This window comes from Pogona vitticeps, chromosome 1 (genome assembly GCF_051106095.1).
Source record: "Pogona vitticeps strain Pit_001003342236 chromosome 1, PviZW2.1, whole genome shotgun sequence".
In the NCBI taxonomy this organism is placed as follows: Eukaryota; Metazoa; Chordata; class Lepidosauria; order Squamata; family Agamidae; genus Pogona; species Pogona vitticeps.
The window spans coordinates 33,520,316-33,539,796 of NC_135783.1; the positions used below are offsets into that span (position 1 = coordinate 33,520,316).

The window sequence follows — 19,481 nt, forward strand, 5'->3', positions numbered from 1 at the left end:
ACTCTTTTTAACTTTGTTGTTGTATTTCTCCCCCCATTGAGATGCACTGAATAGGTTTCAATGCATTTCAATTGGGGAACCGCGTTTCGCTTAGCGATGTTTCCTATGGCGATTTTCGCTTAAGGACGGCAATTCGTTCCTATTGGAACGGATTATCTGGTTTTCAATGCATTTCAATGGGAAACCATGTTTTGCTTAGAGATGAAATCGCTTAGCAGCGATTTTTTCGGAACGAATTAAAATTGCTAAGCGAGGCACCACTGTAGTCAAATTTCTTCACTCCAGCAATAAGTCCGGCCACCACAATTTGGACCTTTTGAAGTTTCCGTATCAGACTGATACTGATTCTAGTATGGTCTCACACTCCAGTAGCACATTTAAAGCTGGACATATCTCGACAGCTATCTTATGATGATGGGCGGGATAGAAATCTAATAAAATAAATAAATAAATACATCTCCGGAGAAGATCCAAGTTTCCTCCCTGAAAACTCTCTGATCTCATTTCGGAGAACTGGTGAGTTTGCCAAGTTTTGCACCTGATTAAAAAAATAATTTCAACCCTCCTTGGGGACAATATCATATTCCTTATATTTCTTAGTATTCATTTAATGTTTCTCATCTACTATGCCTTTACTTCACAAACAGCAACAAAGGAGCTCTTTTATTAGTTCAAGAATATTTATGTTGTGGGGGGAGTTACAATATTCAGAACAGCATGTGAAGGCATTATAGATTAAATTGTAAATCTCTGCATGCTGAAGTGGATGTAGAAAATGCTTTATTTGTCCTTTTACTGATTTGTTTTTTGAGTGAATTGCAAACAGGGAATAATATAAATATCTCATTCTTTCCTATATAATGGATTCTTTTAAACTGAACTAGCCCAAATGTCAGGGTAGATGTGTTCTGGATTTAAATACACAGAATTCGATGGACCTCCTCTGGAGATAAACAAATAACTTGGTAATAGGAATAAAATTCAAAATGATCTTGATAGGCTACAGCCTGGGCTGAAAACAACAGAATGAAATTCAACAGGGATAACTGCAAGTTACTGCACCTCAGAAAATGAAATCAAATGCACAGTTACAAGATGGGGGATACCTGGCTCAGCAATACTACAAGTGAGAAGGATCTTGGAATTCTTGTAGATCACAAGCTGAACATGAGCCAACATTGTGAACTTGCTACAAAAAAGGCAAATGCTATTTTAGGGTGCATTAACAGAAGTACTGTATAGTTTCCAAATCCCGTGAGGTGCTAGTTCCCTTCTATTCAGCACTAGTTAGGTCTCACCTTGACTATTATGTTGAATTCTAGATACCACACTTCAAGAAGGATGCTGACAAATTGAAACAAGTTCAGAGGAGGGCAGGAAGGATGATCGGGGGCTGGAAACCAAGCCCTATGAGGACAGACTAAAAGAACTGAGCATGTTTAGCCTCGAGAAAAGAAGACACAGGGGTGATAACACTTTTCAAATACTTGAAAGGCTTTCATACAGAGGGGCAGGATCTGTTCTCGATCATCCCAGAGTGCAGGACACACAACAATGGACTGAAGTTACAGGAAGCCAGATTTTGACTGAATATCAGGAAAAACCTCCTAACTGTTAGAGCAGTAAGACAGTTAAGCCAATTACTTCAAGAGGTAGTGAATCCTCTGTTACGGGCCAAAGCCCGTTTCCTAATTTGGTCTCTGGCAAGGGATCAGGCAAGACACAACCAGCTGAACCAAAATCCAGTTTTATTGAAAGCAATACAAAGTCAGCTGGGGACTTATTTTAAAAGCAGAGAAGACCCCAAAATACAGTGTTCAGATATTTTATAACATGCCAAACAAAGAGCCTAAAGTTCTACAATACTATTGGTCAGCATTAACCTAAAGTTTGGATCCTAAATCTAATTGGACAGCTGTGCCAAGGATTACAACATTATATTGGTCCCCTATACGTAGATATATGTAAAATGTCCCAATTCCCTTTTGGCCTGCCTCAGGAATGCGCCTCATTGTCTCGAGGAATATGTATTCCACCTTCCTTATCTATTGATAGGATTATGCTGCCTTCCTGTGCCTAAATTTCAGTCTCTGGCTCCCTGCTGGTTTTATGTTGGACTATCTTCTCATTGTTTTCTGGTGCTATTCCTAAACCTGGCCATCTGGTGGTTCAAAGATGAGTGAAAATGCCTTCCTCTGGCTAAGTGAGAGAGGCCTTCTTACTTCTTACTTCTAAAACTGTGTTTGAACATATCCAAGTATCAGCTCCAACATAAAATCCATTGTTGGCAGTATTGTTTTTGTGTAAGACTTAGAATTATAATCGGATCCATGTCTCAGATGTGTAGCAACAATTTTTGGCCTCTTTTCTATGTCTTCCTTCCTTTTTGCACGATCCATGAAACAGTTGTGCTAGAACCTGAGGAAGTAGGCTTTCTCCACAAAAGCCTGCTATTTGTTTGATGATTTAGTGTATCGCCTGCTCTTATATTTGTGTGACAGGTTTGAGATAAACCTGGAGAATTGTTAAATCCAGTTTTGTATAAAGCAGGCAAAGACTATAAGTAATTGTAAGAATCAATGCTAATAAAATAAGTAAAATAAGAATTTATGCAGCTGGGATAATGCAAGACTTACATCAGCTGAGAAAGAAATCCCAGGATTGGCTAACCCTGGGATAAAGCAAGCAGACCCAGCACATATACTCTGTGGTGTTGAGGTGCTGTGGTGGAGTGTCGTCGTAGGGAATACTGGAGAAGGACTCTGACTGCTGGACTGAATATATGGTATATGACTACTGAACTGATTTACAAAGACTTTGACCTGATTTGTACCTGAACTCTGTTGGAACTGCTATGTATGACTATAGGAGTGGAAACAAGGACAAAGCTGTATGTGTATGTATATATTCTTCAAACAAATTGAATTAATACAACTTTTCTGCTATCAACCCTGTCTTATTGCTTGGTGTCTTCATCTCTCTGGGGAATTCTACTGGTTGGCTCCAACTAGTGCCTCCTGGTAAAACTGCAACTCTGTCATTGTGTAGTTATTATTACTATTTCTTTCTTTGGGCTGCTGCCCAAGCCACCACTGGCTTCAGCCCTGCCTATTTCTGATATGCTGCCTGAAACAGCTCTCTCCCCCACTGCCATTGTCCACTCCTGCTACACAGACATATGCCCAAATCACCTGCCCCTCAGTGGGATATGATTGGAAAGAAACAAGCAGAATGAGAATAGCAAGTCATGTAGGAAGGCAACAGGCCATTTCTGGGTGACACAAGTGGGATGGCAGAAATCAGTCATTACTCAATCAATGCAAGATTGGCAGTGCTGGCCATATGACCAATTCAGAAATCCAGGCTGTGATTATATCTTCATTAGACCAGCTAAAAAGATCACCAGGTTCTTCTGTGGAAGCTTTCATGATAATTTTATTTATTTAAAATATTTTTACCTTGACTTTTCCCTTAAAAAATGGAACTCTTCTTCATGCACAATGCTACGAAAAGCAGGTTTGTGGAGAGGGGAAGCTTTCTATTAAAACCATGTAGTCCTCACATTTTCCTATGATGTAATGAGGAAAGAAATTACAAACACTTAAATCAGAGCTCATCCGGGTTGTGTTTCCCCCAAATGGTGCCTAGGTTTGATGGGAAGAAATATTTTTTTTTAGAAAAAGGAGGAACAAACTTGGAAACTTCATTTTGAAAATGCAAACAATCCCTGTGACACTGAAATCTGTCTCTGCTCAGTGCAAAGCTCACCATCCCTTTTGTAGGAAAAGTCTTTGGGCAGCTTTTGTAGTCACAGCTGGAGATGATTTTAAAGGCTAGATCATGTGAAACAAGCCCATTGCAACTAATTTCAGTAGCTTTACCTTTTGTTGGAGGGAATGAACCCTTAAAGCATCCCGATGTAGGTAGCATGAAAACCTCTCCCTCCTGTGCAATGTTTCACTGCAGAAATAGTTAAATTTGTTTTCCATGTTATACAAATGAAGGGGAAACTGATGGCCATGAAATTCAAAATCTATGTTGTGGATTTTGAAATTGTTGGGCTATGCCTGCCAGCCACAACTTTCTATCTCTCTGTGTTGGCCACGTCCATTCTTCAGTCACATGAAGGGGTCCTATGTGGAAATAGGGGTCATGGCCGGTCCCTGATTCATCAAGAATGAATGTGGGCATCTTGCAGGAGGGGCACATTTCAGCAACTCTAAGAATATCATAATTGAAAGAAGATCAGCATACTTGCAAGTCAAAGAGGATAATTAACAGCCCAGGTAATCCCACAGCACATGTACAGTGGTGCCTCACATAACGTTTTTAATTGGTTCCAAAAAAAAACCTTATGCGAAAAAAACTTTATGCGAAACACCATTTCCCATAGGAATGCATTGGAAACTGGTTAATCCGTTCCAATAGGCACGGATTGGCATCCTTAAGCGAAAAAACCCATAGGAAACATTGTTAAACGATACAATGTTTCCTCCATTGGAATGTATTGAAGCCGACTCAATACATTTCAATGGCTTTGCGAAGTCAATTTTTGCAAATTTAAGTGTGTCATAAAAGGGTCAAAAATGGTTTTAAATGCTTGGATTAGCTTCTGCACCCTCTAAAACGGATGCAAAAGTTAATTTGGCTTTGATCTGACTTTTCGTTAATTTATGGTGAATTTTTTCCCCCCAACTTTTGACAGCTGTCAAAATCTGACAGCTCCATTGTTTCCTATGGGGGAGAAAAAAATTCACAAAAAATTAACGAAAAGTCAGATCAACGCCAAATTAAGTATGCACACATTTTAGAAGGTGCACTAACGATTCCAAGCATTTAAAACCATTTTTCAACATGTTAAGACACTTTTGTAATTGAAAAAATGAACATCGTTAAGTGAAGCAGGGGACCTAAAACCAAAAACGTTAAGCGAAGCATGGTTCCAAAATCGCTATGTGAAAATCACCCATAGGGAAAAACATTATACGAAGCACAATCTGACTCTGAAAAAATAAACGTTAAGCGAAAAAAACGTTAAACGAAGCAAACGTTATGCGAGGCACCACTGTACTTTAGGAAAAAGAATAAAAGCAGATGTATGACCTATATAGAAAAACAAAAGTCTGCCTTCTGTACTAACTTTATTGGATCACTAGGAAGCCTGAAGAAAACACAAGTCATGGGCCAGGGCGTGGACTCACCTTCTATTACCATCTCCACACAAGAATTGGAGGTTGTTCATGACTTTGTGTACCTTGGCTCAACCATCTCTGACACCCTCTCTCTGGATGTCGAGCTGAATAAACGCATTGGCAAAGCAGCCACCATGTTCTCTAGACTCACAAAGAGAGTATGGCTCAATAAGAAGCTGACGACACATACGAAAATCCAGGTCTATAGAGCCTGTGTCCTAAGCACACTCCTGTACTGCAGTGAGTCCTGGACCCTTTGTGCACGGCAGGAGAGGAAGCTGAACACGTTCCATATGCGTTGCCTCCGACGGATTTTTGGTATCACCTGGCAGGACAAAGTTCCAAACAGAGTAGTCCTAGAACGAGCTGGAATTTTCAGCATGAATACATTTACTGAAACAGCGGCGACTACGTTGGCTTGGGCACGTCGTGAGAATGGCTGATGGTCGGATTCGAGGATCTCCTGTATGGAGAATTAGTGCAGGGAAAGCGCCCCAGAGGGAGACCACAACTGTGTTACAAGGACATCTTCAAGCGAGATCTGAAGGCCTTAGAAATAGACCTCAACAGATGGGAAAACCTGACATCTGAGCGTTCAGCCTGGAGGCAGGCGGTGCATCACGGCCTCTCCCAATTTGAAGAGACTCTTGTCCAGCAGGCCGAGGCAAAGAGGAAGTCACAAAAGCAGCAAAACCAGGGAGCTGGACAGGGGACAGATTGGATTTGTCTTCAGTGTGGAAGGGATAGTCACTCTCGAATTGGCCTCCTCAGCCACACTAGACGCTGCACCAAGTCCTCCATACAGAGCATGTTACCATAGTCTTTCGAGACTGAAGGATGCCTAACTAAACTAAAAGAAGGTACAGTATAAGGACGTTAAGACTAAGTCTTCCAACAGACTTCTTTGGAACTTTTTATTTATTTATTAAAATATTTTTACCCTGCCTTTCTCCTTGAAAAGGATCCAAGTAGTACTAAAAATCAAGTCAAAGCAGTAATGCACAGCAATCCATCTAAAAATCGCACACAAGTTACTGAGAGAAGGCTTGCCTGAGGCGAAAGGTGTTTTGCCTGCTTGCAGAAGGACTGCAAGGATGGGGCCACTCTGGCGGAGGGGGGGGCGCGTCCAAAGTCTGGGAGCAGCAAGAGAAGGCTTTCTCCTGTGTCCCCACCAAATGCACCTGTGAAGGTGGCAGAACCGAGAAAAAGGCCTAGATCTGTAAGACATTGATTTTATAAACTTTGGAGGATGGAAGAAGAAACGAAAATGCCCTCCTAAATCCAATAAATCTAGCACGGTTTAATGCTATTGATCTTGGAAACAGCAAAAAATGGTGACTGTTTTTAGATGTGTTGTTTTTCTGTTTGCGTGTTTTTTTAATAAATAAAAAAATTTAAAATATAGGACGAGAAAAATCCTAGAATTCAATATTCCTTGCTCTAATCAAGACCTAACATTAATACGGCTTCTAATACGAAAGGCAAATCAATGGTTCCGTTTAGACGTGGAACTGAACTGAGCTGAGCGACTTGCCGGGGCGATTCTTGCTTCCCGGAACGTTCGTAGCGGCTGCGGTTCCTCCCGGCCGTTTACAGAAGAGCACACGCGCCGGCTAAGATGGCGGCTATCGTGGAGGATTCACGTGGAGAGAGAAAAGTCGCCGGCACCGAAATGGGAGAAAACGATAGTGGTAACGGGTTGATTTGGAGTGTGGGTTTCTGGAGGGAGTAAAGTTAGCAGGGCAGGAGCTACAGTAGAAAGCTAGCGAGGAGGGCTTTCTTCCCTCAAATCTCGTGAAGGGTGCTTCGTAGCGAAGGAGAGAAAGTAAATTCATTGAAGACTGTTTTAAAAGAACAGATTCACATCTTTCCCCTATCTGTTCTTCCCTGTTTGACAGATTATTTCTTACGCCTCCCTGATTTTCGCATTCCTCTATTTTCCGTCGTTCAGTTCTATTCCGTTTCTTTTTTCTTCTGTGGCCTGATTTTCCCATCTGACGCTAACTGCGTTCCGGTAGCTCTTGATCGTCGTTTCCTATATCTGTTTCTTTGGATATTTCAGGAATATGAGATTTCTAAATGTTCGTCCTACGTGTGTAAAAACCAACTTCTTCCTCTCCTTCCACAAAGCGGAACAAGTGGCTTGGAGCAAAACGGAGGGAGGAGAAAACGTGGCCAAGTGGGATGATTATATGAATTGATATACTGTATATAGAACCCATGGAATTAAACGAGGTTTCCTTCTACGTGAGCTTGTACTGCTTTGTGCTAGGAGGCTAGAACGTATGTTTGTGTGTGTGTGTGTTCAAAGGAACTAGAACATTGTGCCAGAAGCTCCATTGGTTTTTGAGGGATTTGCAGGGAAAGATAATAGACATTGAATAATAGATCTGACAGATGGTTGTCCAATTTTGAAGTCTTGGGGGAGGCAGTTAAAGGCATATCAAGGCAGAATGGGTAGAGCTACCAAGAGGTCTTTGGATCGTTGAAGATACCAGAACTAGTTTTTCCTCCTGTTTCCATTTATCAAGACACTTTTTTGTTCCACATAAGTATTTGAATAAATGTTACTCTATCAGTTTTAATATTCTTAAAGTACTGTAGTTAAAAATAACTCCACATTGGAGCTATTTAAAACTACTGTACAAAGTTATGATCTCTTCCTTTCCTTCCTTTTCCTTTCCATTCTCCAGATAAGATTAACTAAGTTCTATATCTGACTTCCTGTCAACATTTCTGTTCAAAAAAACTAGGGGAATTCTTAAATCAACATTATATACCATTAAGATGCATATATGCACATGTCCAAATGGAATTATCATGGTTCATACTGAGCACCAGAGCATTGTTAGAAACATCTGCTTTGGTTTTAGAATTATAGCTTTGTAGTAGCAATTATAAACTGATTTCATGTAGAAATGCTACACATATTTCTAGATTTCATGCAAATAAGATGTGTATTTCTGTAATGATTTAAAGAAGCTTTAAAAATATTTCTGAAGTATGCCAAGGTTCACTGATTGCAGAGTTGAAATGAACTTTGCATTGTGTCGACTAGTGAGTGATGTGGAATAGTACTAGAATTACTAATACTTTATTATTGCTGTTTGAGGGATTGAGAGGGTGCCCACCTTACACAGTTGCAGCAGTTTTATTTTACATTGGATGTGCTGGCTCTGTCCAAAGGAATCCTGGAATATGTTGCCCATGAGATCCCTACAATTCTCTGTGGGGAACTTGCAGATTCTCCCCTGTACAACAGCAGAGTGTTAAGTACCTCTCTAAACTACAAATCCCAGGATTCCATAGAATGATACCAGGACACTTAATGCACTGAGTTGCTGACTGTAATGTTGACATAGCCTGAGTTTTGTATGAGAGATTCCAGACTGTGGTTACTGAAATTTTGATTGATTGATTGATTGATTGATTGATTGATTGATTGATTGATTGATTGATTGATTGATTTTTACCCTGCCTCTCTAGACAATGTCTACTCGGGGCGTCTTACATAAGTTAAAACATGTTAAAATAGCATATAAAATGCAATTATACAATTAATTCTGAGCAACAGATTTCCAAGATGGCAATACTCAAAAGAAGAAAAAGAAAAAGAAAGAGAAAATCACTTAATTGACTGGGGGGAAGGCCTGTTTAAATAACCAAGTTTTTAATTGGCTTTTGAAAACACCCAGCGAGGGTGCCAGCTGAATTTCAGCAGGGAGTGTGTTCCACAGCATTAATGTTAAATGTAAATAAAAATAAAATTTAGCAGTTGTAGTATTAGGTTGTGCTCTTAGTCCTTCCACCTTTCTTGTTCTTTGGAAACTGAAATTTACCAAAACAAAACAAAACAAAAATGGTAATGCACTGGCTGTTCCGGTTACCCAATAACCTCCTGGAACTATTGACCAGGAGGAGGAGTGATTGCAAACTATATTTGTTTCCTTCTGAGCTTTAGGTGGCTGGCATATCTATTATCATGTAAATATTTGCAGAGAAATTTTGTAGGTATACAACAGCCATAGTTTTACTTCCTTAAGGAACATCTAAATAGGAAAGGTGACAACTGCAACCAAGTGAGGCCTTGATATGATGAGCAACTAACTTTTTTCTCTGCGCTTGGATAAATTTATTTGTAAACTACAGTGCTCAGAATTCCTTAGCTAGCATGGCCAGCTGTATACACACAAAAGTGTATTATGTCACAACTGCTCATTTCAATTCACCTTGGTTTGGGGATTTCAACACTAGATGTCAGTGTTGCAGTTTTAATGTTGGGGAAAGAAAAAACAGAAATACACCCTGCCCCCATGTGTTTATCTTACTTAAAACACTTTAGTTCCACAGTGGACTTCCTCCCCCCCCCATCATGGTTGAAAGCATTTTTTAATTCCCCCCCCCCATGATACACATACTTGTAAATTTCCGTGAAATGATACCTTTTTGCACATGTTTGGTGAGGGTATTGATTATGGCAGGAGGTGGTGACACATCTTTGAATTCCAGTAGCTTTTTAAAAAACAATATTACTTGGGGCAAATGTTCCTTGTTTCAGGGTATGGTGCAGATAGCAAAGGACTGAAAATGTCTGTTCTTCTTTTAGGTTCTGATTGGAGCTCAGACATTCCAGAGGACAGTTTTTCATCTGGGGGTGAAGTGCTGGATGGTGATGATGAGGATGAGCCTACAACCCTGGACCCCAAAGTTCCCGATATGGCAGAGCCCAAAGACACAGGGAATGCTGGCTGGGCTGATGCTATGGCCAAAATTCTTAATAAAAAGACTCCCCAGAGTAAACCCATCATATTGGTTAAAAACAAAGCTCGAGATGCTGAACGAGAAAAGGAAAAGCAAGAGAGACTGGAGAAGAGGAGGCAGGTAAGGAACAGATATAGTGTTAAATGTTAAATTCACCAATTGGGATCAGTACTAAAGAGACACTATGTGTGGATTGGCAGAGGAGAGGTGAGATGCACCTGTAATTGTTAACAGTTTTATAAGTGTAGCTGTTTTGCACGTATACTGAAGGAGCATCCCTGCCTTCCAGTAACTGTCCTGAAATCATGACCATGTTTTACTAAAAGCAAACCAAAACTCGGTTCTCCTTGAAGTTGACATCAAATTATCATTTATACCCCAAGTATTAAAACCTTGGATTCTAGTTCCACTCTTAAAACAGATACTTGATTATTATGATGCCCGAAAGATATTAAATATGTTCATCTTTTTTGTCACATTTCTTTGAAACAGCAAGAAAAAAGGTTTTCCCTACTTATTAGTGGTTGCTACTGTGTTTCTTGTTAGTTTGAGCCTTTGTCCCATGAGGGACATGGATTTCCAAGCCATGAAAATGATACCTGCTTTTCAGGTTGTATCGTGTATTGTCAAAGACAATTTGAGCTTCCTGTGTTGGCAAGTCTAAAGGTTTTCGTTGTCATTGTTTAGTCATGTCCGACTCTTCGTGACCCCATGGACCAGAGCACGCCAGGCCCTCCTATCTTCCACTGCCTCCCGGAGTTTTGTCAAATTCATGTTGGTCGCTTCTATAACACTGTCCAACCATCTCATTCTCAGTCGTCCCCTTCTCCTCTTGCCTTCACACTTTCCCAACATCAAGGTCTTTTCCAGGGAGTCTTCTCTTCTCATGAGATGGCCAAAGTACTGGAGCCTCAGCTTCAGGATCTGTCCTTCCAGCCTTTATGTATTTAATGCTGTTGACAACACCATGGTGCACAGACTTTATAGGATTAGTTGGCTAAAAATCTAGTATCCAGCTTTGCAAATCTGTTAATGGCTGTTTAATGATACTATAAACTGACCTGACTTGGAGTAATTCGCCAAGATACCCCAGTTTCATCCAGTTTTACTCAAAGCTAAATCAGAAGAATTGTGGCCCCATCTTTATGTTTAAATATCATGTTTTAATAGCAATATGTGTTACCTGCAACACATTTAGGATGAGATCTCAATAGGCAAGGCTCTAAGGTAGGAGCCAGTCAGTTGTGCTCTCCAATCTGACTTTATTCAGTAAATACGTAGCACTCTGCAGATTGGTGGTGTGCTCTTGGTCTGTAAACTGACATATTCACCATGAAAAGAAAACAGCCTTCCCTTTATTGATTCCATGCTAATGAAACATCAAAATAGGGTTAATTGTGGGAGCAGAGGCCAGAGTATGAGTATGGCCCTAAGTGGATAAATTTCATAACAGTGTGTCTGCCATTATGAAGGTGTGAGTTCTTTAACTTCATACAAAATTATTAATAATGCAGACTTGGTATTGAAATGGGCACAAATAATGTTACCATGTCATTCAGTTGTTTTAAGAAACATGGACATCTATTTCGCTAATGTTTGTGAAAGAAAAGCCTCTGAGTATATGTTTATATCTTATGGCTGACCAAATGTTGTCCTCTAATCATACAAAGCTATTCATGTCATCCATTAAAGGTTACCTACAAACAACTTGTCTAGTAATCTGGTACAAATGCTAAAGGAGTTTTAGAACAAATCCAAAACATATCTATTTAATCTGTTTCTCAAATTTACACACTGAAGCAGTTTTAAAAATAAAACCCTCTTAATTAGTTATGTTGATGTCCTCTTCATCCTAAAGCAAAACACAGATTTTGCTGGATTTTGTGTCACAGATTTGTCCAGTAAACTTGAAAATTGCACTGGATACCTATGTTTCCTTAAAATTGGATTTTTGCTGTTTTACATGTTAAATGATAGCATTGTTTTGGAAGCCACATGTAGTGTTTTTCTTAAAGGTACTGCTGGTTATGCATGCTGAGAAATACTTTGTGTCTCCAAAAAAACTTTGGGTAAATAGTTGCGAGACAGTTCAGTTTACGTGACTATAGTCTTGGGGTCACGAAGAGTCGTAAACGACTAAACAACGAGTCTTTCAAGATTTAATTGTGTTCCCAGTAAGCCAGTTCTGCAGTCCAGAGGCATTAAAAATAAAAGAGTAATTCTAGATATGCAGATAGAATGCTGGGATGTGAAATGTCCTGGACCTGGTGGAGAATGGGTCTTAAGCCAAACTGGACAAGACAAGAAATGTTTGATAGCTTTTCCTGCATTCTGAAACTCAACAATGTGTTGAGAGGCAGGTTTTAATTTCTTGTATCATGGATCTAGTGACAGTTTCCTCCTCTCCAATCTACTGTCTAATTCAGAAGAGAATCTGATATTAATCTTAATGGTAGCTTTTTTGCTAGGATGACTGACAGATTGGTGTGGGGAGTAATGTACATTGGCTCCTCAGTGAGGGAAGGAGTATCTCTGACTTCAGTAGGTGGTATGAATAAGGTACGTGCCATTAAATGGTGTATATGGTGGAAATGCATACAGAAATTAGATTCTGCAGGATCTGATAGTAAAGACATTAGTTAATAATGGTCCAACAGTTTAATTAAACTCTGTCTGCACATGGTGAACCAGTCTACATGATTATGATGTCTTACTTTGACTCCTGCTGGGAAGCAAGAGGATGGTGCAGACATAGGTAGTGGGCAATGCTGCACATGGTATTTGGAAGGGAGTTGTTGGTGACGTGTGAGTCATGCCGTAGATAGCCTTCAACCTCTGTTCTGTACATGTGTGTTTTATGAAAAGCTGCACTCCAGAAGTATATGTATACCAACCTTCCAAGTCAATTCTAAAATTCTATCCTCAACCAGATAACAGTTTTTAATTAGGTGCCATACAGTTTTTCAGAAAAACTGAACCCAGTCCTTCCCTGGGTTTATATCTAACGGGTAAACTTAGTTAAGAAGCCATTGTTTTCTCAGGCTGGCAGGAGAATTCCATCTTGAGTCTCCTCTACCCCTGTTTAGGAAATCTGCTTGAAGATCTGCAGTCGCTAATGCAAATGTAAAGATTCACTGGAGAGCCCATTATGTGAAAATGAACCCCACTGACCTGCGAACACATGGCCTGCCCCTTGCAGAAATAATGCTGTTAAAACATAGGTGTGTTCTTTGCATCCTTGCCTAACACCATCCTACATGATTCATCAGCTTCCCTTTCTTAAGAAAGATTTTATATAAATAAGCTGCATTTTTAAAATGCCTAATGTGCTCTCACGTACCAATATTTATGATGCAGCTTGATAAAAAGCGGGAGTGGGAAATGATGTGCAGAGTGAAGCCAGATGTTGCCAAAGACAGAGAAATGGAGAGAAACCTTCAGAGAATTGCCACGAGGTAAGAGTGTATGTTTGGGCTTTTGAAAAGAGATCTAAAGGCATGCCTCAGTAATCTGCTTCTAATCAAATCGAACTCTTAAGAAGTGACTCGTGGGAGTCAAATGATTTATACTTGGTTCTGTCTCCTGCAGTATCAAGTTCAACAAAAGATTCAGAAGTCTTTTGAGAGCATAAAATCTGGACGAGACTATAATGTGCTAAGTGTTCACCCAGCAGGAGTTCTGGGCCTTAGCTCATCGTTTTGTTAATTCCATGCTTAAAACATATACAGATCAATCACTTCTCCCACTCTTTGTATTTCTCTAAAGTGCATTCACCAAAACTTGCTGTTCTTGTGCTCAGATTACTGTCTGGCATTAACCTAGTAGTGTATCTCATGGCTGTAGGCTAGCACACAGCCAGTGTGTTCTCTTGATCATATCACTGGACTTATTTTGACATCCTACCTCCAGAGAGGCGGTTTGAAAAACGTGCCTCTGGACTTTGCTTTGGTTGGTGTACGGAGCCGTTGGCCAACTCTTCTAGGGTGAACCATAATCTTGGGCCAGAATTTTCCATTGTTCTGAGCCATATACATGCTGATTTATACAAATGTGGGGCACTTCTTTTCTCCATGGATTCATGTATTTCAGAAGAGTGTGGGATAACCACTTTAGGGGGTGTGATTTCACCAAAAGCAATAGCTGCAGTGGTTAATGTTACATGCTGTGTTTTCCCCCCATAATTGTGTATTAAAAGTGAATAATGAAGATTCCTATGTCACGTTGAAATAATTTAGAGAAGAATACGAAAGATGGTGGTAATAGAGCAGGAACTATGAAATCCTGCAAATAACTGCAGGTGACACACCTAAACCTTTATGCAGAAGAGTTTACTGCTATTCTGAACAAAAAGTATTTGATTGGAAGGATTTGTTTCTTCAGAATTTGTCAATCTTTTAACATTTTGTGTTATGGTACTGTTAAAACAGAAAAGTGCCTTACACATGTTGGAGAAACTCATAGCCAAAAACACTAGCAAGCTGTTAATGTAGGCACGTGGGTATAAATGTATCATGTGCTGTGTGTATGAGAGGTCAATAAAAGCAGTTTTCAGTAGGAGAATGTCATCTCTATTCTGATTTGATTTAGAGAACCATGGCACATATCAAGATTCTTTGATTTGAGAGCAAAGAGAATTTTTCTGTCCTTCGAAGGGGGTGCACCCTGCACCTTCTCTAAAGATTAGAGGCTGTGGCTAACAGTAAACACGTTGCTTGAGATTTACAGGAGTGTGACATCGTCCAATAAATTACGAGTTGTTGGAGAGCATCTTGTTAAAGTTGGACAATAGCTAGTGCTTTTCTAGACCTGTTGCTGGTAGCTGCCATTTTCTAGATCTAGAAAATGAGGGTGATTCTGATTAGGGCATTCCGAGAGGTGTAGTCAAATCAAATAGCATTTTCCAACATATTGCTTGCCATATTGCTAATAACATTGTTTTGGTAATAGTGGATTGGTCTCTGGGCCTAACTATGTTTTTAACCTCCAGGGGAGTCGTCCAGTTATTCAATGCGGTTCGGAAACATCAAAAAAATGTTGATGAGAAGGTGAAAGAAGCAGGGAGCTCTGAGAGAAAACGGGCAAAATTAATCTCATCTGTTTCAAAAAGAGACTTCATTGATGTTCTAAGAGGAATGGAAGGAACAGAAACAGAACGAAATATTGCAAGGAAGTCCTTGAAAAGCAACCAGGTAGGGGTAATATTTTCTGTTGCAGCAAAGTTGGCCATTTAGTCTGCACTTCCATGCGATTTTGTTCTCTTGGCATTCAGTGTTGCCACAGACAGCACCTTTTTCTGCCCACTTGATTGAATTGTCCCAGATAACTTCAATCATCCACCTATGTGGGAAAATGTAAAATGGACGCATGATACAGCAATTGAAGTGGTGATCTTTGTATGTAAGTTGGTGCTGGGCTGTTCTGAATCACATGCAAAGGCATTGGAAATGAGTTAACATTAAGCCGTCAAGTGAGGGGTAAGTAATTCTGCAGACTTTTTCATGTGTGCTGTTCACATGTACGCTGTGTGGCTGTCTTCTGCAATGATGTGATTTAGTACTGACAAATGAATTTTAAGTAGCTTAAGCAGCTGCCTAAAACAACTGAATGGTTTGCTTTCCTTCTGTTAAGGACATAGCTTTCCAAACTTTTCCTAATACTGAAGCAATCCATCAAATAAATGGCCTTACTTTTGGCATAATTAAGGCCCTCATTTAGGTCTCATTTTTAGAAGAGCACTAGGGATTTTGTTGCAGACCTTCAAGGAGGCAGCCTATCTTCAATATCATAGTTGCTCTATGTACATTTTCCTTTCTTTATGCTTCTCTGCTTTAATTATTGCACATTCTGTCTTTGATGTTTTAATCTTTTTGGGAAGCAGTTGTAGAACTTGAGGTGGATGATGTATCCAGGCATCACTGAGGCTTCCATTTTGATTTTAGACAAAAGTCTGTGGATACTGTCTTTACAGAAGTTTGCTTCTAATCACGCACTGCCGTTCCTGCTTTTCGTCGATCTGTCTTTGCTTCAAAGTGGATCTCTTTATGGTTTTGGTTGGGAGTGGTGTCACCTTGAAATGGTGGGGTGAGATGACACCCACCCTTCCCTGTTTGAACCATAAGGCACCTGTAATTGACTATCTTTTACATTTCCTGTGCAAACATTGCATATGTTTTGAACCCCTGGTTTGTGCTAACCGAGAAACTATACCATGGTTTTGAACATCTAAACATAAATAGGCAAACCATGATTTAAATCGTCTTTATTTGTTTCCCATTTGTTCAGCATCCAGCTTCATAGATCTTTCCTCCCTCCCTCCCTCCCTCACGACTTTTGCTCTGCATGCATTTGCAACTCTGCACATGTGTGGGGTTCTGTTGCAACTGGAAACAAAGGGGCTGCTCAGAGGAGGAGGAAAGCTGTGCACCTTACAGGGAACCTTGCTGGGTTGTCATTCATGGGTAGCATTTATACATGCTGCTGCTAAACCAATCACAGGACTTTTGTCTTATGGCTTGTTTATCATGATGTTCACATTGGGCATTTTGGCTTCTCTTCCCCAAATAAGTCAGTCTCTTAGCCAACATGAGCAACTTTTTTGTGTAGAGGCAAGCCAGAATCCTTTACATGAACAGGTGGTTTATTTTTCTTTATTTTTCTGGTTGCAAAGTAAGATAAAAGGGAGTGATCAGGTAACTTCAGCTGTGCTTTGTTCATTACTGATAAGCCAGGATTTCACCACTGGAGGGCCTAAGCCATTATGTAGGCATAGATAATGGTGTTACTACTTATTAGTTGACTCTCAAGCCAGTGATCTGACCCAGCATCTGAGCATAGGCCAAAAAAAATATGGTTTGGCATGACAAGTTGAGAAGACTCATTGTCCTGTGAAAAGCTGCCCTTCCTATGCCACATTTAACAATTGCCATTGTCTCTCCTGGGATTTTGATTTTAGGTCTAACCCTGGGAAAATAATTGGTTACATTGATTTGAATTATCATGAAGTTCTTTCTGTAATGCTTCATTTTATTGTATTTAAAGCTATGTGGAGCTATTTCCCTTCTCATTACCTGTTTGAACTTAGCTGCACAATTGATGCTGACAGCCAATCCCTTCCAAGAGAAATGTGTGTTCAAAAAGTCATGTGAGGACAAAATATGTTGGATCAGTCAGATTCTAAAGGGAGCAGGACCCAGGATTTGAGAATCTAGAATTTCAGAAGCTACATGTTTATAAGGCATATTTGCGTTCATGCTTGAACTTTGTGCTTGGTAGTGGGTGGAATACTTCTTTTGGCCCCAAGCCACTGGAGTTAACTAAACGCTTTCCTGTGCCAGCAAGAAATCCTTTAATCAGTCGGGAGACAACAGTTTGTCATGTGTTCTTTGTTTAGTGTGCTTTTGGGAAGCATGCCGAAACACTCCATGGCATGAAGAGCTCTCTGAATTTAATGCAAGTGTATGACTGAAGTATTTTAAAAATTACTGGATCATAAGAATATTCTAATCCATAGCCAGATGTTTCAATTCATCTTAAATTTGTCTTGTTTGCTTGATTTCAAAGACTGAAAGAATCAGAGTAGTAATCATGTTGTAACAGAAGTTGTTTACTAGCAGTGCTGCTGTTCAGAATCGTAATACAATGGTGTCTCGACTTACAAATGTCCCAACATATGACCATTTCGAGTTACGACCAGCTCCGGCCGCAAAATTTTGCTTCTACTTGCGACCAGAGCTTCGAGTTATGAATAGAAAAAAGGGGGGAAAGGTGGGGAATTCCAATTGCTAACCATTGGTGGTGAAGAGGCTGCTTCTTTGTAGTTCTTTCGCCCCAGCAGTTAGAGAGTGTACAGTCAGAAGAGGCTTCGGACTGCCTGGTAAGGTAAGGTGCTGCTTTGTGCTTTTTAAAAACTGTTCTGGGTGGGTTTTGCAGTGTGGTTTTGGGCTGGGGGGATTATGTTTCTGTGCTGTGATGGGTCTTGCAGTCTGTTTTTTGGGTTTTTCTTGTTTCTGATGTATATTGCAGGGTTTTTTTGTTTTTTTCCCCATTTCTGATGGGGCTTGCAGGGTTTGTTTGCTTTTTGCTTTGCTTTTTTGTATTTCTGAAGGGTCTTGCACAGTTTGCTTGCTTTTTGCTTTTTTTTTTTTTTTACATTTCCGAAGGGTCTTGCACGGTTTGTTTGCGTTTTCTTTGCTTTTTTGCATTTCCAAAGGGTCTTGTACAGTTTTATTTGCTTTTCTTTTTTTCCTTTGGCCGGAACGGATTACTCACGTTTCTGATGGGTCTTGCACAGTTTGTTTGCATCTTGCTTTCCTTTTTTTTTCATTTCCAAAGGGTCTTGCATGATTTGTTTCCCTTTTGCTTTGCTTTTTTTGCATTTCTGATCACATTTCCAATGGGTCTTGCACTGTTGTTGTTGTTTTGGTTGCTGTTTTTGTTTTGTTTGATTTGGGGGTTTTTTGGTGATTTTTTTTTCTTTGACTAGAATGGATTAATTGCATTTCAGTGGGAAATGGTGTTTTGACTTTTGACCATTTCGAGCTATGACCAGAGTTCCGGATCCAATTAAGTTCGTAAGTCGAGGCACCACTGTATGTTGGTTGGTATACCCTCAGTTAAAACTGATGTATAGGCAAGCTGTACAGTCTGTATTGTGGGTAAAGTTGGCTCATTGGCTGTCAGCAGACTTAGTTTTGCCACTAAATAAACATCAGGCTACCTAGAATGGTAGGCTTGGCTGAAGCCATATGGAAGGAATAACATAAAACAGGGGCATAGTACAGGAAAGTTGTACAGTAATGAAGACTGTAGCTCTTGTGGCCTGGTTCTGTTTGGCCTGCTGCACTCTGAAATGAGGAGAGATGTAAAGTTCTTGTTTTCGCCTTCTGATTGCAGTTTAAATGAGGAATACACAGATGGGCAACCATACGCAGGTGTATTTTGTACAGTATGGTATGGATTATTACCCAGTGGAGGCAATTATTTGACGAGGTAATCAGGGTGGATTTGATTTAAATCATGACTTAAATCACAATTTCAATTGAAAATTGATTTTTTAACTATTTAAATAAAAACATCAATTTTTAAAATTTAGATTATATTTTAATTTGTGATTTAAATCAATTTGGTTTTAAATAATCATTGCTTTTTATCCACTCTACAGGCAGTGTATCTCATGCATGGTACTACTGATAAGTACAAACTGCCACCAGTAAGCGAGAAGCTAGGTTAAACCTGTTGGTTACCTTTGCTGCCTCTGTTTAATAAAGATACAAGCATGAAGAGACTATGAAATTCTGGATTTTATATCATGCAAGTTGTAGACGCATATAACTGTTTCTGTAACTACTGTATCAGTCTTCTGCAAGAGGATCATAACTTGCTGGAGATTGCTGCCCAGCACATATGAAGGACCCCATGTTGCAGAAAGCTGATCTAGATTGTTATGGATATTCTTCACTCCTGCTTTCTTACAACAGAACTACAATTTCCAGGAAATTTCTGAGAGTTATAGTTCAGTAACAGAAACCT

General features: G+C 39.8%; 1 protein-coding gene and 1 long non-coding RNA gene across 2 annotated transcripts in view; one reads left to right on the forward strand and one right to left on the reverse strand.

The window, feature by feature from the left end:
* The window catches only part of LOC140704538 (uncharacterized), a 444,477-nt gene that overhangs the window by 322,616 nt on the left and 102,380 nt on the right, over positions 1–19,481 (reverse strand). The gene's annotated exons all lie outside the window — the stretch shown is intronic.
* RRP15 (ribosomal RNA processing 15 homolog) overlaps positions 6,730–19,481 on the forward strand; it is a 32,512-nt gene continuing 19,760 nt past the window's right edge. The window contains exons 1-4 of the mRNA XM_020808464.3: positions 6,730–6,883; positions 9,799–10,073; positions 13,311–13,408; positions 14,941–15,142. Coding sequence (XP_020664123.3) covers positions 6,811–6,883; positions 9,799–10,073; positions 13,311–13,408; positions 14,941–15,142 — 648 coding nt within the window. The 5' untranslated portion in view covers positions 6,730–6,810. The remainder of the gene's footprint in view (positions 6,884–9,798; positions 10,074–13,310; positions 13,409–14,940; positions 15,143–19,481) is intronic.